General features: G+C 49.0%; 1 protein-coding gene across 4 annotated transcripts; it reads left to right on the top strand.

The window, feature by feature from the left end:
* The first annotated feature begins 8931 nt into the window (after window positions 1-8931).
* Window positions 8932-21406, top strand: ECSIT (ECSIT signaling integrator). Of its 4 annotated transcripts, XM_055545354.1 has the most exons (9): window positions 9013-9073; window positions 9271-9423; window positions 16072-16190; window positions 18533-18950; window positions 19173-19396; window positions 19908-19965; window positions 20099-20247; window positions 20408-20513; window positions 21063-21406. In XM_055545354.1, exons 2-9 carry the CDS (start codon window positions 9279-9281, stop codon window positions 21311-21313), a joined length of 1470 nt encoding a protein of 489 aa, XP_055401329.1. In that variant the 5' UTR covers window positions 9013-9073; window positions 9271-9278; the 3' UTR covers window positions 21314-21406. The 4 variants fall into 4 exon arrangements, with proteins under 4 accessions (XP_055401332.1, XP_055401329.1, XP_055401336.1 ...); XM_055545357.1 differs by lacking the exon at window positions 9271-9423 and having other exon boundaries at window positions 8932-9073; XM_055545361.1 differs by lacking the exon at window positions 9013-9073 and having other exon boundaries at window positions 9397-9419.
* The last annotated feature ends 24 nt before the right edge of the window (window positions 21407-21430 follow it).

The raw sequence follows: 21430 nt of genomic DNA, 5'->3' as shown, positions 1-21430 counted from the left end.
GCTCTGGAGGCGGCCCGGGCCTCTTCCAAGACCGTCCCATTGGCCGTAGGGACCTGCCAAGGGGCGGGGCGCCCCCCACCTCGGCCACCCCCCCTTCGTGATGTCAGGGCCTTGGTATTGGGAGCTGATTGTGTCATTGTTTCCACCTAGGGGGGCGGCCTGGGTTATTCTTTTTTTTAGGGGGGGGGGTTTGCTTGGCCAGGGGCTTCCCTGGTGGCTCAGACGGCAAAGAATCTGCCTGTAATTCAGGAAGACCTAGGTTCGATCCCTGGGTCTGGAAGATCTCCTGGAGGAGGAAATGGCAACCCACTCTGGTATTCTTGCCTGGAGAGTTCCATGGACAGAGGAGTCTACACCGGCTACAGTCCATGGGGTCACAAAGAGTTGCACATGACTGATCGACTTACACTTTTCCCTTTCAGTTGCTTGGCCAGAGACCAACCTTGCCCCACTCTCCCCTGTTTACTGGGCCTCCGGCTGGGTCTCTTAAATTCTATTTGTCTGTCTCTGAGGCCATCTCTCCAGGTCTCTGAGGTCATCGCTCTTCATTTCTCACCAGTCTTAAGGCAGGACTACCACCTGTGGTAGTTTATGAGTGCCACCCTGGATTTAAGTCCAGACACCAGCGGTCTATAAATGTAGGCCAGTCGTCTCTAAGCCCCTGTTGCCACATCTGGAAAATGGACTAATGATAGTGCTCAGGAGAGTGTTGAGAGGATCAGAAGAAATAATGCCTGGGAATTCCCTGGCAGTCCAGTAAAAGACTCCACGATTCCATTGCAGGTGGCACAGGTTTGGTGCCTGGTCAGGGAGATTCTCATGCCACGGGGTTCGCCCCCCCAAAAAAAAAACACAGGAAGAAGATGAAGAAATAGTGCCTCTGACACGTCTAGGGCAGAGCCTGGTACAGAGAGACTCAGGAAATAGCAGTATTTCTGCTGATAATCTGGCACCCCACTTCTGTCCTCTCCAGCCCCTCATGAGGATCTAGGGGAGCAGAGATCCTGGCTCCTACCCTACCCATCAACATGTAGGCTGTCTGAACCACAGAGTGGCTGTGTTAGTGGGTTCCAGGCCATGGGCACCCCCACATATCCCTGTTCCAGCCAGGCTGGCCTGGAATGAACACCTGTCAGCAGCCTTGCCTGGCCAGGTCTCACCCCTGGACAACAGGGGTGGATGACATGCCCATATCATACCATGTAGGTTTAGGCCATGTTCCAACAGCTGGAGAAGACTCTTGAGAATCCTATGGACTGCAAGGAGATCAAACCAGTCAATCCTAAAGGAAATCAACCCTGAATATTCATTGGAACGACTGATACTGAAGCTGGAGCTCCAATACTTTGGCCACCTGATGCGAAGAGCTGAGTCATTGGAACAGACACCAATGCTGGGAAAGATTGAGAGCAGAAGGAGGCGACAGAGGATGAGATGGTTGGATGGCATTATCGACTCAATGGACATGAATTTGAGCAAATTCTGGGAGATAGTGGAGGACAGAAGAGCCTGGTTTGCTGCAGCCCATGAGGTTTCAGAGAGTGTGACATGACTGAGTGACTGAACACCACCAACAACAAAAGTGACACTTGAATAAAATGCCAGCAAACTGTGATGTATCATACATATGGTATGTTAAGGACAGCAATTTGCTGGCTACATGCTAAGAGCACAGTCATGATGAACTAATAGGAAAACAGCCCTATGTCAGACCCTGGCCCAAGTGCTGCACATGTGTCATACCTCACCGCACCCTCAGAAGTGGATGTTGCTATTATTATATGCACTTTTCACATGGGAAACTGAGGCACGGAAAGGCCAGTGTGGACTTCCTTTCCCAGTATCACAGCTCACTAGTGGCAGAGTTTGAACCAGGGCCTCTGACCCTAATGTTATGAGGCTAAGGCAGGGTTTCTCAATTTTGGTACTGTTGACATCCAGACTGGATAATTCACAATGGTGAGCAGGGTGCTGTCCTGGGCATTGTAGAACTTCCAAAGTCTTTTTTTCTTTCGGCTGCACTGCGGAGCATGTGGGATCTCCGTTCCCACCAGGGATCGAACCCGTGTCCCCTGCAGTGGAAGTACAGAGTCTTAACCACCGGACCACCAGGGAAGTCTCCTTGCACCCCCTCCCCCCAAACAGAAATGTCTCCAGAGGTTGCCAAGGGTCTCTGGGAACAGTATGGGGGTGGGAGGGGGTGGCGGCAGATCGCTCTCATTTGAGACCCCGGGAGCTAAGGCAACTAAGGACAAGTTGATGGAGTGTAATGGTATGTTGAAGATAATGCTATAATACATAAAATGTAGCTAACAATTAGCTCCTACTAAGTACTGAGTGCTTTGGATCTGTTAACTCATTCCTCACAGCAGCCGTATGATGTGATGTGGGGTCTAAGCGATGCACAGAGAGGTGAAGCCGACTGCCCTCAGTCACACAGCTCGAGGGTGGTGGAGCGAGGATTCGAGGATTCCTCCGCGCCGATTCGGAGACCCTGCCCAAGCTGAGCGGTCCTCGGCGGGCCACAGGTCGCTACTGCGCATGCGAAGACCTTGGCCGAGCTCGGGGCCGGCGCCCCCTGGCGGATGAGGAGGGTGGGGGCGGGGCCTGGCGGCATCCGGGCAGCGTTGACGCCACGCGCTGACTCACTCGGCCCCGCCCCCAGCCTGCGGCCGCTTGGCCATTTATAGAATCCGCGCTGGCTCTGAAGTCACTGCCCAGGCACGACGGGGGCGGGGTGGGGGAGCACTTGGCAGCCCCCCAGACGGGGCAGCCCGGGGTCTCCCTAGGGGGCATTCCGTTTTGGGTCCATTTGTCCCTCCAGTTCTGGGTCGATGTCTTTATCTCTTGCTGTGTCATTTGGCCGTTCTGTATCCGTTTCTCTGCGTCGCCTAGCCTTTTTCTGTCACAGCCTTTGTCTCTGCGTCTCTATGAATTTGTCTGTCTCACTGTCTCTTTCTCTCTGTCCCCATGTCTCCTCTATCATCTCTCCGTCTTTGTGTCTCTGTTTCTGTTTCACGCCTCTCGGTCACCGTTTTTCCTCTGTGTCCCTGCCTCTGTCTGATGGAGGGGCCTAGAGGCGGAGAGAGGGGACTGAACCCCACCCCGAGACCCCAGTCCTAGAGGACTCCCTCATCACTGGCCCCCTACTTAGCTCCTAAGTGGCGCTTCCCAGGCCAGCAGCCCTTCTGTGCCTCAGTTTCCCACCTAAATGGGAAGGATGGATTATGTAAGTCATAGTTGCCAGAGAGTCCCAGAACAGTCATGAAACAACAGTTCTGTCTTTCCGTAATCTTAGGAGAGCCTAGAAACTTTGTCAGAACTCTCTCTGTCTCTCTTTCTCTCACACACACACACCTCTGTTCCTGTCTCCAGGAGACTCAGCCCTTTCTCCCTACGCTTGCCTATCATGGCAGTCCTGGGTCTGCCAGCCCACCCCGCACCTAACTTTCCCCTCCCCAAATGGCTTCTGTTTCTGGAGGGCTCACTCCATGCCAGGCACCCTTCCAGGCACAACCTCATTTGAGAGATTTAATCTCTTAAGTGAGATTTAAGATTAAAATTTCACTAAATGTCATTTCCACCCTCTTGGGGTGGAAAGTCTTAGACTCTTTTTTTTTGCCTTGCAGCATGTGGGATCTTAGTTCCCTAACCAGGAATCAAATCCGAACCCCTTGCATTGGAAACACAGAGTCTTAACCACCGGACCTCCAGGGAAGTCCCTTAGACTCTTTTTATAGATAAAGAAACCCAAGATTCAGAGAAACCAGGTCACTCTCCCAGGTCACACTGCTCCTGCTGCTTCCAGATCCTTCCAGGCATATTTCTTAGGTGCCCAAGCATGTTCTCACCTTTGTAATCCCTTCCACCTGGACCCATTTCCACAAGATGCCTGTGTGCCCTCTCCCTCATTTCCTCTGCTCAGCTGTCCCCTCTTCAGAGAGGCCCTCCCTGACCACCTGCTCTAAAATAATAGCATCACCCACCCCCAGACTGTGAGAAGATGGGCAAGGAGGGTGCTGTTCCATTAAGGGTTTGCACCCGGCAGTGGGTATGTTCACCTCCATAAAAACTTCCATTTGAATAAGTGATTTTAAAAAGCCCCCCACCACAGCCCCTACCTACCCTTCCCTGGTGGTACAGTGTAGAATGTGCCTGCCAATGCAGGAGACAAGGGTTCGATCCCTGGTAAGGGAACTGAGATCCCACATGCCCAAGATGCAGCTAAGCCCAAGGGCCACAGCTACGGAAGCCCACACGCCCTAGAGCCCGTGCTCTGCAATGAGGCCACAGCAATAAAAAACCTGCATGCTGCAACTAGAGAAAAGCCTGAGGAGCTATGAAGACCCAACGTACCCAAAAAAATTTTAAAAGAAGCCCCACCCCACTCTTTATCTCCATTTCTTACTTTCTTTTATTTGTCATCTCCTTCTTGCTTATTACCTCTCATCCTGCACAGAAACTCCACAAAGGCAGAGCTTTGCTTGTTTTGTTCACTATTTTATCCCTAATACCCAGGAGAGGGTTTGCACACAGCAAACAATGCTGAGTAAATGGAATTAAAATCAGTGAGCCAGGACTCGAACCCACATGAATTTGAAATGTTGGTGCTTAACCTCTCACAAAGGAAGGGCATAATTGCCCAGATCCTCTTGGACTGAGGACAGTTGAGATGGGGTCCCCTTTTCATTTTCATTCCAGCACTCCCCAAAATACCAGTTGGAGGGTGAAGAGAGGATTGGGGCACAGGCTGGGGTTGTCCCAGGCCTTTCTACAGTTGCCGACTCCGTCGTCCAGCCTTGAGCTTTGCAAAAAGATGCTTTGTAGGAAAAGCATCTGGTTGAACAAGAGAACTTTTTTTTTTAGTATTTAGTTATTTACTTAGTTGTGGCATGCTTGATTTCCTTGAGGCACGTGTGATCTTTTAGTTGCTGTGTGCAGGATCTAGTTCCCTGATCAGAAATGGAACCTGGGTCCCCTGCATTAGGAGCATGGAGTATTAGCCACTGGACCACCAAGGAAGTACCTATGGACTGTAGCCCACCAGGCTCCTCTGTCCATGGGATTCCCCAGGCAAGAATATTCAAGTGGGTTGCATTTCCTTCTCCAGGCGATCTTCCCCACCTAGAGACGGAAACTGTGACTCTTACATCTCCTGCACCGGCAGGTGGGTTCTTTACCACTAGTGCCACCCGGGAAGCCAGGGAGTCCCTAAGAGACCTTTTTTAAAAAGTGAGCCAGACTGGCAAAAATCGTAACACCTGACAACAGACAGTGCTGGGAGACTTAGGGAACATCACCGATAGGAATGGCAGTTGGTCCATAGCTTTCAAAATGATAAGTGTCCTTACCTTTTCTGGTGACTGATTTTACATGTCAGGTCAGTTGGGCCAGGGGGTGCCCAAATACTTGGTCAAATGTTATTCTGGTTGTGCCTATGAGGGTGTTTTTGGATGAGATTAATATTTGAATTTGCAGACTGAGTAAAACAGATTGCCCTCCTCAATATGGATGGACTTTATCCGATCAGTTGGAAGCTCGAATAGAACAAAATGTCTGATCTCCCAACCCCCTCCATCCAGTAAGAAGGAACTCTTCCTGCCCAACTGCCTTGAAGTGGGACATGGTTCTTTTCCTGCCTTTGGACTGAAACATCAGCTTCTCTTGGGTCTCAAGGCTGCCTGCCAGTTCTCAGATGGACCTTATACTGTTGGCTCTCCAGATCCTCAGACCTTTGTTCTTGGACTTGAACTACATCGTCTATTCTCCTGGGTCTCCAGCTTGCCAACTGCAGGTCTTTAGTCTATAGCCACATAATAAATCTGTCTCTCTTCCTCTCTTTCTCTCATATATGTACATTGCGTTGACCAAGATGTTCATTCGGATTTCTCGTATGAACTTTTTGGCCAACCCAATATATACACATATATATATATATTTTTTCTATTGGTTCTGCTTTTCTGGAAAGCCCTATCTAATATATTTTCTGAACCACCAAATCTCTTTTTTAGAATATTCTTAACGACAAATATGTGTAGGTATGAAGTGATTTTTTGCAGGGGGCCTTTTAAAAACAAGTCACACTGTAGCTCTGTCAACATGGAACAGGTGAGAGTCAAAGATGATGGCAGAATATGAGCACTTTGTTTCAGTAAAAGAAAGGCACTATGGTGCTGCGGTTAAGAGTGTGGGGCTCTGGATCCATATTCCATGGGTTTGGGACATGCCCTGGTGGTTACTGGCTGTGTGACCTAGGACAGGAGTCTTGACCTCTCTGTGCCTCAGTTTCCTCCTCTGGAAAATGGGTATATTAATAGTGCCTGCTTCAGTAGTCCTGTTTGTTTTTTAACTTTTTTGTTTGTTTTGCCACACTGCAAGACATGTGGAACTTCTCCACCAGGGATCAAACCTGTGCCCCCTGCAGTGGAAGCGTGGAGTCCACTGGACCACCAGGGAAGCCCTGTTTTTAACTTTTTATTTGGAGATAATTTTAGGCTTACAGAAAAGTTGCAAAAAATAGCACAGAGAGTTCCCAAATACCCTTCACCCTGCTGCCCCGACTGTTAACATCTTACATAACCATAGTACATTTGTCAAAACTAAGAAACTAACCTTGGCACAATACTATTAATAAACTACAGACTTGCTTTGGATTTCTCCAGTTTTTTAAACTCATGTTCTTCTTCTGTTTCAGAACCCAAGCCAGGGTCCCTCATTGCATTTAGTTGTCATATCTTCTTAGACTCCTTTGCCTGTGATAGTCTCTCAGTCTTTCCTGACCTTGACACTTTTGAAGAGTACTGCTCAGTAATTTTATAGCCTGTCTTTCAGTTTGGTTTTTCTTGATTAGACTGGAGATTTTGAATTACTGGAAAGGATACCAGAAAAGTGATGTTCCCTTCCATACCAAGGGCTAATGATGTCACTATGACTCATTGCTGGTGATGTTAATGTTGGTCCCTTGGTTAAAGTGATGCCTGCCAGAATGCTCCACTTCGAAGCTGCTATTTTCTTCCAGTTATTTTGAGAATTGCATGTTTATGTAGCTATAGGCTTATGTTATGTAGATAAGGGCTCCACACATATTATTGTGCTCTGTTTTTAAAAAATAACAAAATATATGTATTAATGCCTGTGTTTGAATCAACTACTTCTGGAAGGATAAATAAGGAGAGCTGCATCTGCCTCAGGAGGAAGAGAAACACAGAGGGCAGTTAAGGCTGTGACCACATTGGTGACCCCACCACCGCCCGCCCCCTCGAGCCTTCTTCACCCACAGCTCAGCTGAGCAGAGCGAACTCCACCTACTCAGGGCTTGGCATGCCCAGCAGAGGGCAGTAGTACGCCCAGCGGCTGCCCACGTGGCTGTCAACGTGCTGGGGCGGGGGTGCGCCAGCCCTCCTGGACCGGCAGTTGATTGGCTGCAGCCCCTCTTAGGTTGGCCAATCACAGGAATCTGCGAGACAGATGTTCTGCGACTGCGCAGAGTCGCTGAGGCATCCTAAGGATGGCTGCATCTTTCTGTCCCCCTGTCTGTGCCCTGCTTCATGGAGGCCAAGGCTTGCAAAAGTGGCTTTATGGGAGCGGAGAACTGTCCTCTCCGGGAGCCTCTGCTACTGCCAACCCCTCTTATTTTGTGCTAATCTATTTGAGTTGTTAATAGCCTAAAACCAGGGCTTTCTGGGAGCAGCCCAGGAGCCCCTCACACCACTCTGACCTCCTCATATTCCCCTGTTCATTCCAGCCAATCACAAAGGGTCTTTGCAGTTGCCCCTTGTATCCGGTGTGTGTGTGTGTGTACATGTGTGCACATGCTCAATCATTTCTGACTCTTTGCAACCTCATAGACTGTAGCCCGCCAGACTCTTCTGTCCATGGGATTTCCCCAGCAAGAATACTTAAGTGGATTGCCATTTTATCCTTCAGGAGATCTTCCCGACCCAGGGATAGAACCCGTATCTCATGTGTAGGCAGGCAGATTCTTTACCATTGAGCCATCTGGAAAGCCCCATGATAAGGTGAGTCCCCTGTAATAAGAATAGCACAGGGAATCCTCTGGTAGTCCAATGGTTAGGACTGGAGGTCCGAGCTTCCACTGCAGGGGGCATGGGTTTGATCTCTGGTAGGGGAACTAAGATCCACATGCCAGGGTGGTGCAGCAAAAAAATTTTAAAAATACCCCCCAAAAAACCCTGCATACACTTATATCGCTGTTTGCATAGACAAATTCAATTAAATCTCAAACAAACAACCCTATAAGGTTATTATACTTGGCCCATTTCAGGAGTGAGAGGATCAAGGCACAGATGGAGTAAGCACTAGCCCAGACCCACGAAACTAGATTAACAGAGCCTGTCTCTACTTGAGCTTCCCAGGTGGCGCTAGTGGTAAAGAACCCGCCTGCCAATGCAGGTTGGACTAAGACACACGGGTTTGATACTTGGGTCTGGAAGATCCCTGGGAGAAGGAAGTGGTAACCCCCTCCGGTATTCTTGCCTGGGAAATCCCACGGACAGAAGAGCCTGGTGGGCTGCAATCCATAGGGTTCACAAAGAGTGGGACACAACTGAAGCGACTTAACATGCACAAGCACATCTCCGTCACTAATGATAATGTTGAAAACTCAGTGCCTGGCTCAAACATTTGTTGAACAAGTGAAGGAATCCACATCACTTCCACCTTTAATATTTCATTCCCACATTTCAGGTGCGAAAACTGGGGCCGCCCAGGTGTATTCACAAATACACACCTCCGCCTCTTACCCCCCACCCATCCTCCCACCCTCCACAAGTCCAGTTTCGCATTGCTCAGTCGCTCCTTCCCCAAGCAAACTCCTAAGTCCCCCGTGCTGTTGGCCTAGTTAAAGGTGGGGTCTGCCTCCTTACGAGGCGGGACCAAGGACTTTCCACCTTTCTATTGGCATTTCTCCCTTTGGGGCGGGACCTCTCTAAACCGGCGGTCTTGATTTGCTGTCTCCCTGGCGGCTCGTGACCCGGAACATCTCTGGGCAACATGGCGGCGCCCAGCGGCAAGACAGAACGGGCAGGGATTCCGCGGCCAGCCGCGTGAATAGGTAGGTCGCGCGTGGGGAGGCAAGCGCGAACTTCTGGGAACCGGGGAGGCCCGTTCTGGGCTGGCAGCGCGGGAGGAAGGCTTCGGAGGACCCCGGTTTCCGGGCCAGGGCACCATGACCTTTCGGCGTACCGGGCCGGGATGTGCCGGCAAAAGCCGCACTCAGTTTACCTACCTCTCCACGTCCCTAATCTCCAGTTTTGCAGATGAGACAGCTGAGGCTCAGAGAGATTAGAGCCTTCTTTCACGGTCACGCTGCAAGTCGGCCGCTAGGCTGGAATTCGACGCCTGGTCTGTCGCTGTCATCCAAAGGAGTCAAAATCCTGGCAGCCAGCCTCAGGGCTGCTGTAGGTACATCCTGCCTAGGGGTTCAGATTTTTAGAAGTTTGGTAGAAATTTAGCTCTTCCTGATTTAACTGATACTTGTTGGGTACCTACATTATACCAGGCACTGTCCCGGGTGCTGGAGACACGGCAATAAGGCAGACACACACACACACACACACACACACACACACACAGTCCCGGGTGCTAGAGACACAGCAATAAGGCACACACACACGTCCCGGGTGCTGGAGACACAGCAATAAGGCAGACACACACACACATACACTCACACACAGACATACACACACACACACACACGTCCCGGGTGCTGGAGACACAGCAGTAAGGTAGACACACACACACACACACACACACACACACAAGTCCCGGGTGCTGGAGACACAGCAATAAGGTAGACACACACACACACACAAGTCCCGGGTGCTGGAGACAGCAATAATGCAGACACACACACACACACACACTGGAGACACAGCAATAAGGCAGATACACACACACACACACACACACACACACACACACACACAAGTCCCGGGTGCTGGAGACAGCAATAATGCAGACACACACACACACACACACTGGAGACACAGCAATAAGGCAGATACACACACACACACACACACACACACACACACAAGTCCCGGGTGCTGGAGACACAGCAATAAGGCAGACACACACACACACACACACACACACAGTCCCGGGTGCTAGAGACACAGCAGTAAGGCACACACACACGTCCTGGGTGCTGGAGACACAGCAATAAGGCAGACATACACACACACACACACACATCCCGGGTGCTGGAGACACAGCAATAAGGTAGACACACACACACACACAAGTCCCGGGTGCTGGAGACACAGCAATAAGGTAGACACACACACACACACACAAGTCCCGGGCGCTGGAGACACAGCAATAATGCAGACACACACACACACACACTGGAGACACAGCAATAAGGCAGATACACACACACACACACATACACACACACACACACACACACACACACACACACACACACAATCTCCCCAGGGAGTCAGACATTGAACAAATCAGAAATAAGGGAAACATGTGATTTCAGATGCTAATAACTGCTTAAAATCATTCATCAGGGTAATGAGGCTTTAGATTGGGAGTGGGGTGGTGATCAGGAAAGGCTTCTTATTTGACTATAGACCTGAATGACCAGAGACTGATCTGGGGGAATAAATTCTGAACAGAGAGAAAAGCAAGTTCAAAGGCTCTGAGATTAAAATAAAGCCAACTTGTTTAAGAAACAAGTGTAGCTGGAGCTACCAGTAATAAGAGGTGAGTTTTGAGGGGCAGATTCTGATTTAATTTTGTGTGCTGTTTCAGTGATTTTAGGCAGAGAACACTAAATTTACTTTACATTTTAACAAGCTCCCTCTGACCACTGCAGGGAGAAATGACTGGAGGCAGGTAAGGAAAGAAGTTGAGACCGGATAGGTGAAAAGAGATCATGGACTGGAGTGGTGGCCTGCAGATGCAGAGAAATGGATGCATTTAAGATGGATTTGGAAGCAACAGGAGTAGCTGATGAATTGGACTGGGGGAGTGAGGGACACAGTGGACTCAGAATTCCCAGGTTTGTGATCTGAATGACCAGCAGTGGTGATGTCATTGGCTAAGATGAGGAGAGACACATTTAAGCAGGGATATGATTTGGAGCAAAATAAGTTTGAGATGGCTGGGGAAAATACCAAAGTGGCAGTTAGGTCAGGAGACTTGGGTTCAGGACTGGTGATAAACATTTAGGAGCATCAGCACATTGATCATCATTTCTCAGACCTTAACACACAGAGGAGAAACCTGGAGTTTTGTTAAAATGCAGATTCTGATTCAGTGGGTCTGGATTAAGGCTGAGATTTAGCATTTCTAATAAGCTCCCAGATGATAATACAAATGCAGCTGGTCCCATAGATACTCTTTGAATAGCAAAGGTTTAGAATAAGGTCTTAATCTCAGGTGTGTGTTAGAGTCATTGGGGTGCTTTAAAATGCTAATACCTAGGCCCTACCTGTGTATATTTTGATTTAGTATAGCGGGGGTATGGCCTGGGCATGGGAATTTTTTAAAGCTCTCAAGATAATTCTAATATGAACAAAGTTAAAAAATCATTAGAGCTGTCTACAGTAATACAGATGGGAGAGGAACACCGCTTTTGGTAGTTGAATGATGTCTTAAAATAGCAGACAGATAAATTCAGAACGTGGGATTCTTCACAGCCTTACTACACAGAATTCGGTCTCCAGACCAGCAGCAATCAGCGTCATTTGGATGTTTGTTAGATGTACAGTTTCTGGCTCCACTGGACCTGCTGAATCAGGATCTGCATTTTAATAAGATCCTCAGTGATGCATCTGCACATTCAAGTTTGCAAACATTGCAAACTTTAGAGAAGGAAGCAGGGCTTGCTGACTGGCTAAAAAACAGGCCTGGGTGCTAGGAAGAAAATCAAGAGTGTTAACATGGGAGGAGGGCGTCACACATGCGAGATACTTCTGAGAAATTGAGCAAAATGAGGCTAAAGAAATAATCGCTGGCTTTGTTAAATGGAGAACACATAAGGGGTCTTTACAGGAGTGGTGTCAGTGGAGTGGCTGGGGCAGCAGCCAAGTAGCAAAGAGTGAGAAAGGAGTATAATATGCAGACACCTCTTGGGAGAAGCTGTGCTATAAATGGAACAGAGATGTGGAGCAGAGGCGGAAGGAGATGCTAGAGAAAGTTTAAATGGTGGTAAGAGTGAGCCAAATACTTCCCAGCTCATTTTATGAGGCCAGCATTACCCTGATACCAAAGCAAACAGATATGACATGAAATGAAAACTCCAGCCCAGGTTCTCTTATGAATATGGCTGCAAAAGTCCTCAACAAAATACTTGCAACCCAATCTAACAGCAAATAAAAAGAATTACACAGCATGACCAAGTGGAATTTATCAGAGAAATGCAATATGAGTTTAACAGTTGAAAATTAATGTAATACATGATATTAATAGACTAAAAGGACAAAATTCACAGGAGTTCAATAGATGCAAAAAAAAAAATCATTTGACAAAATAAAATGAATGCCCTTTCTGATAAAAATACTCGGCATCTAGTAATAGAAAGGAATGTCCTTAACCCAGTAGGTCATCTGTGGACAATCCTATGGCTGACATCATAGTTAATGATGAAAGACTGGATGCTTTCCCCCTAAGATCAGGAACAAGACAAGGATGTGCACTCTGGCCACTTCTATTCACCTTTGCACTGGAGGTTCAGCAAGGACACCTGGGCAAAAAAATTAAAATGCATCCAGTTTAGAAAAGAAGATGTAAAGCTATCTCTCTTTGCAGATAACATGATCTTGGATGTAGAAAGTCCTAGGGAATCCAATTAAAAAATATATATATATTAGGACTAATGCAAGTTCAGCAAGGTTGCAAGATACAGGATCAACATATAAAAAATAAACTGTGTTTCTATACACTAGCAATGAACAGTGTGAAAATGAAATTTCGCAACAGCTTCATAAAGAATAAGATACAAATAAACTTAACAAAAGAAGTAAAGGGCTTCTACACTGTAAAATACTTTTGAGAGAAATTAAAGAAGATCTAAATAAATGGAGGGCTTCCCTGGTGGCTCAGTGGTAAAGAATCTGCCTGCTAATGCAAGAGATGCAGGTTCCATCCCTGGGTCAGGAAGAGCCCCTGTCAAAGGAAACCCACTCCGATATTCTTGCCTGGGAAATCCCATGGTCAGAGGAGCCTGGCAGACTGCAGTCTGTGGGGTCTCAGAAGAGTCAATCACAACTTAGTGACCAAACCAACAACAACAAATAAATGGAAAGGTATCCCATGTTCATGGATCAAAAATCTTAATATTCAGTCAGTTCAGTCGTTCAGTGTGTCCGACTCTTTATTTCCCAAATTGATCTACAGATTCAAAACAATCCCTATCAGAATCTGAGATTTTTTTTTCCAGAAATTGCTGATTCTTAAATTTATATGTAATAGTGAACGATCCAGAATAGCCAAATAATATTGTAAAAGAAGAACAAAGTTGCAGGACTTAATACTTCCCAATTTCAAAACTTACAAAGCTACAATAATCACAACAATGTGTTACTGCTCAACATATAGATCAATAGGACAAGAATTGAGAGCCCAGAAGTAAACCCTTACGTTTATGGTCAGTTGATTTTCAACAAGAGTAACGGAGAAAAAAACAGTCTTTTCAACAAGTAGTATTAGGACAAGTGGATATCCATATGAAGTGAACCCCTTCCTCATACCAACCATTTAGAAAGATTAATTCAAAGTGGATCAAAGATTTAAATGTAAGAACTAAAACTCCTAGAAGAAAACATTGGAGTAAATCTTCATGACCTTGAACCAGGCAATGGTTTTTTTGGATACAACATCAAAAGCACAGCTATAAAAGAAAAACAGAAAACTGGACTTTGTTGGAATTAAAACTGTGTGCTGCTGGAGAAGGAAGGGGCAACCCACTTCAGTAGTCTTGCCTGGGAAATCCCATGAACCGTGGAGCCTGGTGGGCTATAGTCTATGAAGTTGTAAAGAGTCAGACATGAATGAGCGTGCACACACACGCACAATAGTAATAACAACTAACACTCAAAAAACATTTCCTAAGAGCCTTTCCTGTTCTAAACCTCTTATTTAAACAACAGCAACAAATTGTGCTGCAAGTAATAACATGAAAGTGAAAAGACAACTCAAAGAATGGGAAAAAGCAGTTGTGAACCATAAAGGTCTAAGCGACTGAATTGAACTGATCCAGAATATAAACAACTCAATAAAACCACTCAATAGTAAAAAAAGATAAATAACCTAATTTTCAAATGGAGAAAGAATCTAAATAGACATTTCTTTGGAAAAGATAAACAATGGATAGTAAGCCCATGGAAAAATGCTCAACCGTTACTAGTTTTTAGGGAAATGCAAATCAAAACCACAACGAGATGCCCGCTTCACACCCCCTAGGATGATGTCTATAATCAAAAAGGCCAACAGCAACAAGTATTGGCAAGAAGGCAGAGAAACGGGAACCCTTATACATTGCTGGTTGGGATACACTGCTGGTGGGGATGTAAAGTGGTGCAGCCGCTTTGGAAGACACTTTGGCAGTCCCTCAAATGATTAAACATAGAGTTACCATATGTCCCGGCAACTTGATTCTAAGTATATACCCAAGAGAAGTGTAAATATGTGTTCACACGAAAACTACACAAGTGTTCATAGCAGCAACAGTCATAATAGTCAAAAAGTGGGAAGAAGCCCAAATGTTCATCGGTTGATGAATGGGTAAATAAAATGTGGTTAAATCCATATCGTGAACATTTTTTTTTTTTGGCAGTTGAAAGGAAGTCTGTTAGATGTTACAGCGTGGATAAACCTTGAAAACATGTTAAGTGAAAGAAGCCAGTCACAAAAGAGCACATATTATATATGATTCCAATAATATGAAATTCTCCAGGCAAGAATACTGGAGTGGGTAGCCATTACCTTCTCCAGAGGGTCTTCCTGACCCAGAAATTGAACCCGGGCCTCCTGCATTGCAGGCAGTTTCTTTACATTTAGGTTACAAGGGAAGCTCCATGAAATTCCCAGAGGACAGAGTAGATTAGGGGTTGCGTAGGGTTGACTGAATGACTGCAAATGGATATAGGGTTCTTTTTTTGGGGGGGGGTGACAAGTGTGTTTGAAAATTAGATTTAGTGATGGCTGCACAATTCTGTGAATATACGATCAACCCTCGAACAGTGTGTGGTTAGGGGTGCCAACCCTCTGCACAGGTGAAAATACAAATATAACTTTACAATTGGCCCTTCATAGCCATGGTTCCACATCCTTAGATTGAACCAACCACAGGTCATGCTATACTGTAGTATGTATATATTGAAAAAAAAACCAGGGACATCCCTGGGGATCCAATGGGTAAGACTCTGTGCTCCCAAAGCAGGAGGCCCAGATTCAGTCCCTGGTTAGGGAACTAGATCCTGCATGCCACAGCTAAGATTCAGCATAGCCTATATATATATATATTAAAGTCTTTATTGGATTTGTTATGGTATATTACTGTTTTTATGTTTTTGGTTTTTTGGCCATGAGGCTCCTGGAATCTTAGGCATGTGGTATCTTAGCTCCCCAACTAGGGATCAAAACTGCACCCTCTGAATTGGAAGGTGAAATCTTAACCACTGGACTGCCAGGGAAGTCCCACAAAAATAAATATGAAAAAGAAGTCAGCCTATAAGTGGACCCATGCAGTTCAATCCAGTGTTGTTCAAGGGTCAACTACTGAAAGCACATTTAGTTTTATACTAAGGGTCAGCTCTATGGCATGCAAATAAAGGTATTAAACAAAACAGAATGATCTGGCAGGGAGGGGAACCAATGCAGAAGCAAATTGCTCCAGACAGTAAAGGATCTGGTCCAGAAGAACAGGGATCCCGATTATAATCATCACTCCTGCTCCACTTTGCGGATGAAGAGACCAGTGGAGCCAGTGAGCTAGCCATGCCGTCAGGGACATGGCCTCTGCCCAGGAGAGAGGTCTCATCGCCTTCAGCAGGTGGGCTGCCAGACTGATGGCTGTCTCTTTTCTCTTGCCAGGTGGTTGTCCAACAGGCAAAGGCATGAGCTGGGCCCAAGCCATCCTGCTGGCCCGGGGCCTCTCTCGGGGCTGGGGGGGCATCTGCAGCACTGCCCTCACAGGAGCCCCCTTCTCTCAGGTAACTGCTAGTCTTGGGGGGCCAGGAGGAGGAAGAGGCAGGCAGGCCTGGGGTCTGCTCCCAAGCCCTCACTATGCACCCAGTGAAGCCAGCTTGAAGAGCAGAGGCAGGAGGAGAGAAGGGGGGTTGTTTGTGGGGGACTGGGTCTGGGCTGGTCTGTCTGCTCTGAGTGCTAGTTGAATGTCTCTTACTCATTGTGCTTAGTCACTCAGCTGTACCCGACTCTTTGGGACCCCACGGGCTGTAGCCTGCCAGGCTCCTCTGTCCATGGGATTCTCCAGGCAAGAATACTAGAGTGGGCTGCCATGCCCTCCTCCAGGGGATCTTCCCAACCCAGGGATCAAACCTGGGTCTCCCACGTTGCAAGCAGATTCTTTATCCTCTGAGCCACCAGGGAAGCCCAAGAATACTGGAGTGGGTAGCCTATGCCTTCTCCAAGGGATCTTCCAGACTCAGGGAATGAACCGGGGAATTTTCCTGCATTGCAGGTAAATTCTTTACCAACTGAGCTATCCAGGAAGCCCCTCTTACTCTTTATTATAATTTTTTTTTGGCTGTACCACATGGCTTGCAGGATCTCAGTTCCCTGTCCAGAGACTGAACCCGGGCCCCGGTAGTGACAGTGCTGAATCCTAACCACCATCTCACCAGGGAGCTCCCATGTCTCTCACTCATTTTAAGAAGTGTTGGCGGACTTCCCTGCTGGTCCAGTGGTGAAGAATATGCCTTACAGTGCAGGGGATATGGGTTCCATCCTTGGACTGGGAAGATTCCACATGCCCCAGGGCAACTAAGCTGGCACACCACTAGAGAGTTAGTGGGCCACAATGAAAGATCCTGCATGCTTCAACTAAGACCTAATGCAGCCACATCAATCAATACATATTTTAAAAAAAGCGTTGGCGTCCCCATGGGTGAGGGTCTTGAATTTAATAAGGTCTGAGGTGGGTGGATTTGGGTGGTGACTCTGGTTAACTCCTGCATTTACTTGTAAAGATGTGAGCAGAAAATCGAATTTCCTTCCCTTACCCTAAGTGATCATGACCATAAATTACAGCAAGGAGGAGGAGGATGGTGACAGTATTAATAGCTCCCTTACTGAACCCTTCTGGTGGCCCAGACCCTGAGTGTGCATTTCGTTAGCATCATCTCATTTGTAGTGTCTCCCCTTCTTTGGGGCATTGTAGAATTTGCTTTTCTGCTTATTGCCCTATGCTCATATCACCTACGCTTTCACTTTACCTGAATGCTTTTTTTTTTTAATCTCACCTAAGCAGGATATTGGGATGGTTATTGGGTGCAGTAGGACTGAGGGCCCCAGTCTCAGCTCTGCTGCTTTGCAATTTCATAATACCAGGCATCTTGTGTCATCTCCTTGGGCCTCAGTTTCCTCTTCTGTAAAATGGGTACATGAAGAGGCACTCCTTTGATGACAGTTGGAAAGATTAAATGAGCCTCAGAAATGCTCCACAATGCCTGGAATAGAAGACTGTTCCGTAAGGGACTTCCCTGGAGGTCCAGTGATTAGGACTCACCTACCGCCCCTCAAGCCATACAGCACAACTGAAAAAAAAGTAAAAGGACACTTGTTGACCGCAAGGGAGCTGAGACGAGAAGGCCGAGCCTCCTCTTGTTCCACGTTGGCTGGGAATGTAGGTGGTGGGCAACTCAACTACATGTGTCTGCAAATGGCCAGAAAACACCTTGAGTATTAGCTTTTGAATTACAAATTACAAATGAATCTTAGCAAGTAGGCAAATTCTCAAACATGGAATCTGCAAATAGTGAGGACCAAATATATATATCGGCCTTTTTTTTTTTTTAACACAAATGGGATGCTACTGTACACACCGTTTCACACTTTCCTTTTTTTCATTTAATGATATACTTTGGAGCTCACTCCTGGTCACAGGACACCTCCTCCATGTGTCTTACAGCGGTGGGTGCCCCTTGTCCAGGCTCATGGCCACTTGCTTAATTTTTTCCTTGCTGATGCACATTTGGTCCATTTCCACTGATGCAGCGGATGCGCAAATGTCATCTGAGGCAGATATGTTTAGAGCGGTCGGATTTAAATACCGGATGCGAGATTGCTGTGTCAGAGGGCGTCTGTTCTCACCGTGGTGAACACTGCCTCCACTGGGATGTTACCATAGCTCTCTGGCTATGGTAACTGATAACTTTGTGATGGTGCCTGGTCGTGGGTCTGTAACCAGGGCACCACAGTTCTTCGGAGGCCATTAGGGATGCCCTCTGGCACCTTTCCCAGCAAAGAGCCGGCCAGGCAGTCCCCCAGGGGCACCAGGAGGCGCCAGGTTCCAGCGGTGGTTCTCCATCCGCAGGTACCGCCCCAGGCCCCACGGGGCCTCCGCTGCAGTGCAGCCGCCCACAACCCTGACTCATCGCTGGTCCCACGCCCACCCGAGCCCCCCAGGCGGCCCGTCAAGGCCCTGGCAGTCCACGAGGAGCTGTTCAGGCCCGCGCTGGATGGGGCACGCGACAAGGCGAACTTCGTGCGGGCGGTGCAGAACTTCACCGAGTACAACGTGCACAAGCGCGGCCACGTGGACTTCATCTACCTGGCCCTGCGCAAGATGCGCGAGTACGGCGTCGAACGGGACCTGTCTGTCTACAACCTGCTCCTTGACATCTTCCCCAAGGAGGTCTTCCGGCCTCGCAACATCTTCCACAGCATCTTCCTCCACTACCCACGGCAGCAGGAGTGCGGGATTGCAGTCCTGGAGCAGATGGAGAACCACGGTGAGGCCCGCAGGCTGGAGTGGGGCCAGGGGCTGCCTCTCTCTCCCATGTCTCTGCCCTCTACCCACTCCGTGGTTCCTCGGCTCTGACCTTTCCTCTCTGTCTCTCAATCTGGAGTCCACCTCTGCCCACCCATCCCCCATCTCTCAGTCATCTCTCTCCCATCATCCCTTCCCTCCTCTTCTCCCTCCCTGAGGCTCTGCCTGCATCTGCCTGGCACAGGGGTGATGCCCAACAAGGAGACGGAGTTCCTGCTCTTGCAGATATTCGGCCGCAAAAGCTACCCCATGCTCAAGCTGGTGCGCATGAAGCTGTGGTTCACCCGCTTCAAGAATATCAACCCTTTCCCCGTGCCCCGGGACCTGCCCCAGGACCCTGTGGACCTGGCCAGTTTGGCCCTGCGGCACATGGAACCTGACCTCAGTGCCAGGGTCACCACCTACCAGGTAGTCACCCCTGGCCACACCCTCAGCCACCTCCCCAGGGCCAGGCCCCCTTCAGGAACTGGAGTGATTCTGGAAGACAGGCTCTGATTCCCTGGTGGAGCCTTCTCTAGATTCCAGGGCCCTTGGCCCAGCTGGACCTCTGCTCCTACCCCACCTCCCCACACTCACTGTTTTCCGGGCATGGCCTTCCTGTTCCTTGAGCAGTCTGTGGCAGCTCCCTTCTCAGTGACGCAGCCAAGGTCATGCAGACAGTGGCAGAGGCAGGATTTTCACACAGGTGGGCTGGCTCCAGGGTTCCCTCCCCATGAGCATCTCCAGGGTCAGTGGCTTTGGCTCAATCTGATAGAAGCAAGAAGGTGGTGGTCTTGAGTGATGGGTGGGAGGCCCAGTATTTAGGCCTCAGAGGGGCCCTGAGTTTCACTAGAATCCCCCTTCCCCACTTCTCTCTCCCCTGCCCTGCCCCTGTAGGGGCTGTGGGGGCCATAAGCGTCCACCCCTGCTTTCCTTACAGATGCCCTTGCCGAAAGACTCTCCCGACGCAATGGATCCTACAGAGACCCACATCGTAGGTAAGGTCCCACGAAGGGAGGGGGTGCCGCATTCTCACTGAGCCTGCTGGGAGGGCTCTCTGGGCCCTGGGGCAAAGCCCCTGAGCCAGAACTACCCCCACCCCCACCCCATGTGTGTGTGTCTCCACACCAGGGATCCAGAGTCCTGAGCAGCAGAGTGCCCTGGCCCGCCATGACCCAGCCCGCCCAATCTTCGTTGAGGGTCCCTTCTCCCTGTGGCTTCGAGACAAATGTGTCTATTACCACATCCTCAGAGCTGACTTGCTGCCTCCCGAGGAGCGGGTGAGGGCCCAAAGTGGAAGTCAGGGCAGTGGGAAGAGTGAGTTGGCTCAGAGGTGTGGAAGGGGATAGGGGGACGGGAGGACAGGGACCAGGGAAGAGGCCGCAGGTGGCTTCAAGATCCGGGGCCTCTGACTTTGCCTGCACCACCTCCCTGGGGTAGGAAGTGGAGGAGATTCCAGAGGAGTGGAACCTCTACTATCCGATGCAGCTAGACCTGGCCTACGGGAGGAGCAGCTGGGATGACTACGAGTTTAACATTGATGAAGGTAAAAACCAGGACAGGTCAGATTCTGAACACTGCTTGGGATGGGGTACCGCCTCTGGAGTGGAGGGCTGAGAGCCAGGCCAAGACCCAGTCCAGTTACGACTCACCCTCACAGAACCAGCAGAGGCCCAGGTACACACACACACACACACACACACGAAAGCACGAAACTCCCCACTCAGGGGGCTCTAGACCTGTCAGCCCTCTGTCACTTCCTCCTTCAAACATCTGTGGAACATCCCTGTGCTGGCTACTGGGCATGACCAGGATAGGTCTGGTCCCTCCCCTCAGGTCAGTGGTGGAACAGACATGTTACATTCTTGGGGTCCCCAGGAGGAGGTACACAACTCAGTCTCTGGTGGGGGTCAGGAGGGTTTCCAGTGGAGCCCTGAAGAATCAGGAGGCGTCACCCAGGTGATGTGTGGAATGGGCAGGCTAGGTGGAGGGGATTGTGTGTGCAAAGGCTTGGACATACACAAAAGGCAAAGGGAGCTTAAAGAGTGTGGGTGTGAGGGGGCCGAACAAACTGAGGGCCTATCTCTCCCAACAGTGGAGGAAGGGCCTGTCTTTGCCATATGTGTGGCGGGTGCCCATGACCAGGCCACGCTGGCCAAGTGGATCCAGGGCCTTCAGGAGACCAACCCAGCCCTGGCCCGGATCCCGGTGGTCTTCCGCCTGTCAGGGTCCTCCGGGGAGCTCCTGCCATCCTCCTCAGAGCTGGAGGAGCCACCCCCACCCCCACCTGAGGGCCAGGAAGAAGAAGAAGACAGTCAGCAGCGACAACAGCAGGGCCAGAGCTGACCCTGGGCGGTCATGAGAGCATAGTCCGCGGACTGGTGTGGAGGCATGACATCACCTATGCGTGTAGAGCAAATAAAAGTCTTCCTGCTTGGGGCTGCCTTGCCTCCTCTCTGGCAG

The sequence above is a fragment of the Bubalus kerabau genome, chromosome 1, assembly GCF_029407905.1.
Source record: "Bubalus kerabau isolate K-KA32 ecotype Philippines breed swamp buffalo chromosome 1, PCC_UOA_SB_1v2, whole genome shotgun sequence".
In the NCBI taxonomy this organism is placed as follows: Eukaryota; Metazoa; Chordata; class Mammalia; order Artiodactyla; family Bovidae; genus Bubalus; species Bubalus kerabau.
This window is presented reverse-complemented; position numbering and strand designations above follow the sequence as displayed.

What these genes read in the sequence shown, in the direction of transcription:
- ECSIT (XM_055545354.1), top strand. Translation starts at nt 9,279, where the DNA reads ATGAGACAGCTGAGGCTCAGAGAGATTAGAGCCTTCTTTCACGGTCAC. An exon ending in TACAGAGACCCACATCGTAG is followed by an intron (nt 19,966 to 20,098) that starts GTAAGGTCCCAC and finishes TCTCCACACCAG; the next exon opens with GGATCCAGAGTCCTGAGCAG. An exon ending in CGAGTTTAACATTGATGAAG is followed by an intron (nt 20,514 to 21,062) that starts GTAAAAACCAGG and finishes CTCTCCCAACAG; the next exon opens with TGGAGGAAGGGCCTGTCTTT.